The sequence below is a fragment of the Pseudophryne corroboree genome, chromosome 3, assembly GCF_028390025.1.
Source record: "Pseudophryne corroboree isolate aPseCor3 chromosome 3, aPseCor3.hap2, whole genome shotgun sequence".
Taxonomy (NCBI): Eukaryota; Metazoa; Chordata; class Amphibia; order Anura; family Myobatrachidae; genus Pseudophryne; species Pseudophryne corroboree.
The window spans coordinates 376,280,487-376,290,229 of NC_086446.1; the positions used below are offsets into that span (position 1 = coordinate 376,280,487).

Here is a 9,743-nt window from a genome sequence, read left to right on the forward strand (position 1 = left end):
ATACATTTAAAAACTGGACCGTTGGGGTGCCTTGAGGACCACGTTTGGGAACCTCTGTCGTACAGTATGGTGATAGTGTGTCTTTGTACGGACATCGGCGGTTGCACATCGCAGATGGTGGGCATCCAAATAGAATGTCCATTGGCAGCGGCATTATTATATGGCGCAGTAACGGCTGCGACAGGTCACATGTACTACTGCAACTATGTTCATCCCTGAATCACACAGACTCAGCCTCTCCGGAACCCTCCCTGCAAACACATGACACGCCTCCTTTTTTCCCAATCCACTCCCAGAAAACGGTCAGTTGACACCCACAAACGGCTTCTTCCTGACAATCTCCTTGTGAACGCTCGTGTGAATGGATTCTTCGCACAAACCCATCGCTGAGCGGCAATCCACTTTGTACCCGTTCTAAGCGCCTGCGCATTGCGGTGCATACGCAGTTTAGACCTGATCGCCCGCTGTACGAAAAGGCAGCCTCGAGATCAGGTCTGAATTAGGCTCAGAGTGTCATATTAAGTGTATGAAGGCCTCAAGCTTCATGTGTTTTTGTATGCCTGATGAAGGTCTCAGTTCTGCTCATTTGACTCCTAGTACTGCTTACTCCTATTTTTGAGCTACTGCAGCAGTCACCTGGATGTTATCTGTTTGAACACTGTGTGTAAAAGTTTCCTCATCCTATACATAAGGAATGTTACCTTGCCCTCCAGAGCAAAACATTTCTCCATGGCTAAATATTACAACTGCCTGTGTAACAGACACAAAAGCAGTTGTGTTGCACCACAACAGAGAAAATACACCTTTTATCACTACCCCCAATATAATTTTCTTTCCTTATAATGGCCGCCAGTAATGAGTTTTGAATGTTTCAAGGGAAGGAGTCCACAGCATTCCTCCACACTGCTGGGGATCCCACCCTTTGTTTGAAACACCTGTCGAAAGTACTCATATTGAGGGCCATTGCTATGGAGATATGATACAATATTTGATATGATGGGAGTCTCTTAAACAGTAGATTGCTGCAACCAGACCATTAAGTCTGTGCGTCATGTCACTCTACTCTTCTTGCAGCAGCCCGATGCGAGTACTTGCAGAGCTACATCCCAAAAGGGTCCCCTTTATTTTGGGTGTTGTTTCATAAGATTAGGACATTTCAGATAAAGGTTTTATCATGTGAAGGACAGCTTCTTTGCTACAAGGATCAAGCAACGAGTCAAAAGCACTACTGAAGAACACAACTGAGCCCAAATCTCAAATAACAGGACAGTAAGCTAAATGGGTAACGCAGTTACATACAATGTGAAACAACAGGATGTACCGGTATGTCATAAGGCATTATTTATATATACTTTTGTTAAAGTTTCAAGATGATTTTGGTTGAGTTACACTTTAGTGTTACTGGCCCTTTAACCAACAGCTCTCCAGCTGTTGTTAACTTACACTTCCTATGGTTCTCTGTAATCTTTTGCCTTCTGTCACTAAACCACAACATTCCTCATCCTCGGTGATGTCACTAGCTCATGGTGAATAGGCTTCATTCTTAGGAACAACCCACAAAATATCTGCTTCCAGTTTGTAGGTGAGGGCATTTTAATGATAACAACTACAGGAAGTTCTGGGTCAAAGAAAAAGTAATTCAACTTTTTACATTTGGAGGAGTTAGTATAATCAGCCAAATATTAAGCACTAAAGACTATACGAAAGGGTTTGAAATGAGTTTACTAATTACCATTCAGATACACTTGGCTAAGTAACAAATTGCATAATTCTGAAGGAAAGATGCATTCTGTCAGTGTAATATTAAAGTGAATGGAATACTGCTGACCTGATGTTGCCCTTTGCCATAGCAACCACAGACATATGACAACCAATAAATGGTCTGGAAACCATATTTACCAGCCATAAGCACAGTTATTCATATTGGTAAGGTACTGAAAAATGTATAGGGGCAAGATACTGTCTTTCATTAACACAACTTAAACTAGACTCATAACCCTTTCACACCGCACCTCGACCCGGCAATATAGCAGGTTATTTGTGCGGTGTGAAAGGGGTATTAGAGAACATTTCTATACGGATGGATAACCTTTGAGACAAACATAGTGCTGCAAAACTAGATGCTCCTAATATTTTTCTAAGAGCAAAATCTCCCAGCATTCCATAATAGTCAATGGGGTCGATTCTATTCGGCAACTTAAGAATAGCGCCGGGAATTAGCTCCCGACGCTATTCAATTCAGCTGCTAGTGACCCGCAATTGTCGGGGATTCTTCTCTCATCCCCGGGGGATGAGAGAAGAAACCCGACAAAAGTGCTGCCTCGCGGCCGGCGCGAGGCTGATTCTGTCGGGAATCAGCCTCGCGCCGGGGAGTTAAGTCGGAGAATGCCCGTTCTCCCGACAATTCAACCTGTTTAGTCGGTGAGAACGGGACATCGCCGACTTAACTGGAGCTGAATTGAATAGCGTCGGGAGCTAATTCCCGGCGCTATTCTTAAGTTGACGAATAGAATCGACCCCAATGATGTACATTATTTTTACATTACTCTTAAGGAGAGAAATATTGTAAAGAAAAACAACAAATTATTTTTTTTGTTTGGTGAAAATGCTGGTATTATGAGACAACGCCATCTAACTGCTCTGGGGCAGCACATCTTACAATTGGATGGCAGATATACTGGGGCTTCTGGTTCCACAACAGCGGAAGTACAGAGCACAGAACTTGCTTTAGAGCATCCAGACACTATCCATTTTCATCTGCCATTTAGATTCATTCTTCACATTATCTTCTATAACCAATCATAGGACAAAAAGGAAGAACCAAAAGACTTTCTTGTTCTTAACAAAAATATTTTTTTTCCATTTTTAATTCGAAAATTAATAAAAAATCAACATATATTTAAAAAAGAGAAAACAAAAAACAAAATCAATGTGTATTCAGAATTTTGTGAAGGCTGGTTCATATTGAAGTCCCTTGGATATATGCAGGTTCTACAGGTATCTTCAGAGCATAAAACACATCCCTCTCCATTTCTAACATACACACACATATATATATATATATATGTATTTGACAGTTGTTGAATCAGTACCATTATCCCTTGTATATTCAACATTTTGTCTCCAGCCAACTCCTCTCATCTAGAGGTGTGAAAATGCATTTGTCTTGTTTCAAATCATCCTTCACAAAGAAAACAGCAAAAATAAAAAAAACAACAACAAAACACACAGCTGCTATTCATGCACAGAATGGGGAATTAAAAAATAAAACCCAACTCTCCCCCCAAAAAATCCAGTTTTGTCTTGCTGACAGAAACTACAGCAGCAGCAACAGAATGATATGTCTTAAGATGTTGAGATTCTGACACACAAACACACATTTAGATGATCTCCAAGTTCTTTGGTTGGCTTACATGAAATTAAAAACTACTACAAATTCCACTATGTAAGCGGAGCAACAGAAAAATATATATATAAAAAAAAAGAAAAATACTGTATATGTGTTATCCAGGAAAAAACAAAAACTCAACTGACTGCAGTCTAAATATCTGCAATCATTTGAAAGGCACGGTCAAGTCGCTGAAATAGTTGAAGAAAAGAACGTTTTTTTTCCCCATGGAATTTTCCTGTGTCTCTTCAATTTTTTAACCCCATATTTTAAATAGAAATATATAATTTACAAAAATTCTATTTACAGTCTTAATTACAACTCCAGAAAGATGTGCCTGAAGGGATCATATGGAGAGCTACACAGACAGCATAGAATGACAAAGAACTGGTGGGTTAAAAAATAAAATTAAAAATTAAAAACAGTCTGGAGAATATATAGTCTAAGTTTGATTACAGGGCCCATCAAGAGTCTCTCAGTCCTCACACAGTTGTTTCTCCATGTTTGCTGTTGGTAAGCCTGGTGTAAAACTTCCTCCATGAGTGAAGGGTTTTGCCTGACCATATCCAGAAACCTGAAGTGATGCCAACAATGAGGGTCATTAGATACTTAATCATGTAGACTGTAAAGTCTGGCGTCATGCGAGGGGTGTATTGCAGAGGGCATGGTATAGCTAGGCTCTTGCAATTCTGGCTCACCCAGCTACGTTCCCAGTGCTCTCTGAAGGCCTGCTCGTAGAAGTAACAAGCAATGACAATTGTTGCAGGTACAGTATACAGAACACTGAAGACACCAATCCGCACCATCAGTCGCTCCAGCTTTTCTGTCTTTGTACCATCATGCTTCATGATGGTCCTAATTCTGAAGAGGGATACAAAACCAGCAAGGAGAAATGAGGTTCCAATGAAGAGGTAGACAAAGAGAGGGGCCAGCACAAAGCCCCTTAGTGGATCAATACTATTTAGTCCCACAAAGCAAACTCCACTGAGGAGATCTCCATCGATCTGTCCCATGGCCAGGATGGTAATGGTCTTCACAGCTGGCACTGCCCATGCTGCCAGATGGAAGTACTGGGAGTTTGCTTCTATTGCCTCATGTCCCCACTTCATGCCAGCAGCCAGAAACCATGTCAAAGATAGAATGACCCACCAGATGGAGCTTGCCATACTGAAGAAGTAAAGCATCATGAAAAGGATAGTGCAACCTTCCTTCTTGGTACCCTGCACAACAGTTTTATATCCATCCTCTGAGAATCCCTCATTGCAAACAACTTTATCTCCAAGCACAAAGCCTGCAATGTAGGCCACTGACACCATGGTATAGCATCCAGACAAGAAAATGATGGGTCTTTCAGGATAACGAAACCTCTGCATGTCAACCAAATAAGTAGTCACTGTGAAGAAGGTTGAGGCACAGCAAAGTACAGACCAAATCAGAATCCAAACACGAGCAAAACGGATTTCTTCTTGACTGAAGAACATAAAACCATCATTCTTAGAAGGTTCACATGGAGCAGCACAGTCCTTCTCTCCTAAAAAACGGTAGTTCAGGTAAGAGGGTACCTTCAGCACCCGAGGACAGTGGAAGGGACGATCAGGTGTGGCATAGATTGCTGGCTCAGGGGTGCCATGTTGTGGTGGTCTAGTAGTTATTGGACCGGCATCTTCTGAGTGGTTCTGCCCAACACAAATCTGCTCTGCACCGTGACGAGGAAAGTTCTCACATCTTAACCTCTCTGGCCATTGGAAGCCAAACTTATTCATGAGGGCCTCACACCCATGCCTTGCACGCTCACAAATAGATCGGCAGGGAGGGATGGCTTGCTCCAACACTGTGCATACTGGGGCATACATTGAACATAGAAAGAAACGCAGTTCTGAAGAACACTGGACCTTTACTAATGGGTAGAACTGGTGGACCTCCAGGCCAGCATCCTCCTGGTTGGTGTGTCCTAAAAGGTTGGGCATTATGGTCTGGTTATAGGCAATGTCTGTACACAGAGGAATGGAGATAGGCTGACAGAAGCCATGCTCTGGCACGGAGATACCTTTTTCACCATGGAGTTGGGCAGTGGCCAGTATGCATATGGCAAGCAATGAGCACAGGAATTGGAAAAGGGTGGCTGTCCGCACACCCTGCATGGTTGAGACAGTGGAAAAGTGTTGTACGTAATCACCTGTTCTGTGGGATGCAGTCAATAGACTAGCCTTGATCCACCAGTGGAGTCTGAGGCTTTGCAGCTCTCACGAGAGGTCTGTCTGCTTTAAGCCAGTTGTCGATGGAGTTTCCTCGATTCCGTCCACTCTTCGGATGTTTCTCGAGATCACGCAGCTTAGTCCCCCTGTGCTCAGCACCGCAGCAATACTGTGTACTCTGTATCACCTCCCTTCTTGGAGCTGCTGGCCCCGGGCTACGTCCTTACTTTTCTGATCTCTGCCACGAGTTACCGCCTTCCCATTCAGCCGTGAAACATGTATCTCCACCTTTGCAACAAGCAGCTACGATCCGGGTGCCTTAGAGCCGGGTACCGCAGCTCTGCTTCCTCCGGTTCTGATTCGGATCACTTTCTCTTTGTGCTCCGCTTCCCCAGTCACTTCTGAACAATCCGTTTCAAGGTACCCTCTGTCCCGGGACCGGATCCTTGTCTCCAGTCAAAACTAAGGGGCCGCCTTGAAACTGCCCCTCACCCCCTCCTGTTAGGTCCCAAAACCCTTCCCCAAAAATCCCACTCCACCAATCAGATGGCAGCACTAGTCTGGAGGGGGGGCTACGCACCCCTCTGGATAATCAGCAGCATGTCTATAGGATCAGGGAACGTAGTCTCCGACCCTACCCCCATCCCATAAAGTGCTAGTAACCCTATATCCGATTACTCCGCTGCACAAATATGAATCCCTGCCCTACGCAATACACATTCTGGAATGAAACACAACTTTTCCAACAACCGCAAACTCACTTCAGCACAAATGCTCTCATTTCAGGAGACACCGTACATACTGCCACCCTTCATGCATATAATTCCTAACAATCCTGTAGTATAAGTAGGATGATCGTCATTAATTCACAGATGCTAATCTCATCCTATTACACACTCCCTTCCCGAACGACTGAATCCAACACCTTTTGATTCTCTGCATGAACTCATCTGGTGGGTCTTCATTTTCTATTGTGTGTTCCTTCATTTGCTCTGCCGCGTTTTTACATTTACCTGGCACTGAAGTAGATTTATCTGCACAAGCTGATCAAGAGCCAGTTGTGTACTGAGCCATTGAAATCGATGTGCCACATGAGCTTTCTCAGAGTTGTTGGTTCGTTTGAATAAAATCGTTTTGATCATGGGTGCAGTTAATTTGTTCAGAATGATATGTGGGTGTATTTTCTTTATAATACTGTTCCTGAAATGTCACTCTAAAGTCATTTGTTCTTTATAATCCTGCAATGCGTGGTTGCCAGATGTTCACAATCATAAATTATTGACAGTCAATAAAAAGTAAACATTTTGTTCCTAAGCACAGATTTAAAGATATATGGTTCTCATTGTTAATAACAAACTGCTAATCAGTACATGAAGTGCACAACAGTGCTTTGGGCCTGGATAGGGCTTTGTAATTTGTATGACCCCCTCCCTACCCCTCCAGATATTTTCATTGCGCATAGGAAATATATTTGTATTGTGCATAGGAAATGTCTCTGTAAAAACTGTGGTTTTCCATAAACCTTTAAAAAGTGTAAGTACAAATATTTGGAAGGTGTCAACCCTGCTGGAACGTATATCGCGAAACAATCTGCAGTACAAGCAGTTATACGTGTTCATTTTCTTTTGAGATTAATAAACAAGACAATGTTGTTTTTTGCTATGCTATAATTAAACCATGTATTTCTAGTGTAAGGGGTCTGTTTATCAAGCCCCTTGACGCCATAAAGAACCAGCAGTTCCACATTATTGCCGGATGGCCGGTACGGCAGACGGGTGACCCGGCGGCGGGAGGGAGGTGACGGAGGTAGTGAAGTTTCTTCACTCCCCCCGTCACCCGGCTCCATAGCAGTGCATGCTTATATGGAAGAGATTGTCCATATTGGCTTGCATGCATAAGCGACCTGGCACCAGCGATGAACGAGCGCGGGGCCGTGCATCGTTCATCGTTGGTGCCTCCACACTGAAATATATGAACGAGTTCTCGTTCTGAACGTTCATATCATTCAGTTATATCGCCTAATGTGTAGGGTCTATAAGACATATCACACACAGATACAGTATCTCTTGTATTTGCCTCTTAAATTGCAGCATACCGCCATCCCAATAGGATGTAGTGCAATTTAACAAGCACAGGAAACCAAAGGTTTTCCAAGCTTTTTTGAGTAAGTAGCTGAACATGATTCCCATCGCATCTACTGCACATGCGTGGTCACTGTTGTGTGGCCAGGCCCAAACTGTGTAGGAGATCACTATACTGCTTACGGATCGCTGGGGCAAGCTCTTTTTGGAGCCCATGGGGGTCATTCCAAGTTGATCGCATGTAGCAACTTTTTGCTGCTCGTGCGATCAACTAGACGCCGCTTATGGGGGAGTGTATTTTAGCATAGCAAGGCTGCGATCGCTTGTGCAGCCCTGCTATGCTAAAAAAGTTTTGTGCAGAACAAGACTAGCCCAGCAGTTACTTACCCTGTGCGATGGATTCAGCGATGAAGGTCCCGGAATTGACGTCAGACAACCGGCCTCCAAACGCCTGGACACGCATGCGTTCGGATCTCCACGCCCGGAAAACGGTCCCGGAACGCCTCCCCTGCTGTCAATCTTCTTGCGATCGCGCTAACGATCACTTTCTTCTGGTCGTTGCGCGGCGACAGCTGTCGCGGGGCAACGACGTGCATGCGCATTGCGGGCACCGCACATGCACATTTCTGACCCGTTCGCACCGCAGCGATGAAGCGTGCGACCGGGTCGGAATGACCCCCTATGTCAAGACAACTGCAGGATAATCCATACCACTGGCAAAATAAATCCTTATTGCCTCGATATACAGCGATAAGGAATGTTAATATTCAGGGGTTGGTTGCAAGTTTTAGTAAATGTAATCCTAACTGTTGGTTGAGCACTCTGGAAGCAGATGTTATGGAATGTATTAATAATTAGCCTATCCATTCACCGAGGCCTATTGAAATCACCGGAGCCAATTTTAGCACCTGCATTAAGAAATGTAACTAAATTAACCTAAAATATAAATGGTTTTTGTTTCCGCTTTCAGATTCCACAGTGGTCTTCTCACACAGCCCTAGTTGTCACAGCCCTGGAAATTCCTAGTGAAAAGACAGGTAACATTCTATTGAATATAAAATGTAAAGGGTGACAATGGTAAACGTTTGCCCTGTTGTATAAACCACTGGGAAAAAGGCAAGTGTAGTGTAAGGTTTTTATAAACAAAACAATAATGCAAAAGTGCTCCTAGGTATCGTCATTACACACTTCAACCCAGGGCAGCTATCATGCAGTTAGGTTTCCCAAATACTATGTGTCTCAAGATCATCCAAAATACAGTTTACAACATTCCAGTGCTCCTTGAGTAATAAGAATACTGCCGACTGCTTTCATGGGCTTGTTTCTTTCTTGTTTGAGAAACATGGCAACTATGTTGTATATCCCTGACCTCCATTAGGCACACTGCAGGTATATTTGCAACCAATGGAATGGTGGCAAATCTTTTGAAATCAATGGAACACTAGTTGGGATGCATACACGGCCCCCTGGGTCCAGGGTGGCTTGCACCACATACCCTGCACTCACTCAATATACTTACCCTGTGCGCCATCTGCAGATGCCTCAGGAGAAACGTCCAGGAAAATGGTGCATATATACTGGGAAAATCGACCAGCACAAATTTTCCAGGAGGCTGCGCATGCGTGGTAAACTCTGGCACAATGTCATAGTCTCCCACCTGCACAATGGGGGCCCCCTCAACTCTCAAGATGCCCCTATAGTGGAATACATTTATTGATACTACTGCTGAGAAGCAGGATATATACATATATACATATCGGGCAGTCATATACACGGAGCGTTCCCATGATGGCCGTCCGCTATGCCATGTTCCCTACCCCCGCATAGTGCTTCATGGGATCATCAGCCACTTCCCCATATCTATTGAACATGCAGTAAGATCAGGGGAAGTGACAGACAAACCCACGGGAAAGCGACATGCACGATATCGTGCATACACACGGGACGATTGGTCGTCCGATCGATCAGGAACGCCCTGATAATTCGACACATAGTACCGTGTGTATGCACCTTTTAGGCTGCGGGTGTCTGTGTGTGGGGGGGTGTTCGGGTTAGGGATAGGCACTAGAGGGAGGATTA

General features: G+C 44.0%; 1 protein-coding gene across 1 annotated transcript; it reads right to left on the reverse strand.

The window, feature by feature from the left end:
• Positions 1-2,582: 2,582 nt before the first annotated feature.
• FZD2 (frizzled class receptor 2) lies at positions 2,583-6,089 on the reverse strand. Its single transcript, XM_063959950.1, has one exon. It carries the CDS (start codon positions 5,527-5,529, stop codon positions 3,871-3,873), a length of 1,659 nt encoding a protein of 552 aa, XP_063816020.1. The 5' UTR covers positions 5,530-6,089; the 3' UTR covers positions 2,583-3,870.
• Between the last annotated feature and the right edge of the window lie 3,654 nt (positions 6,090-9,743).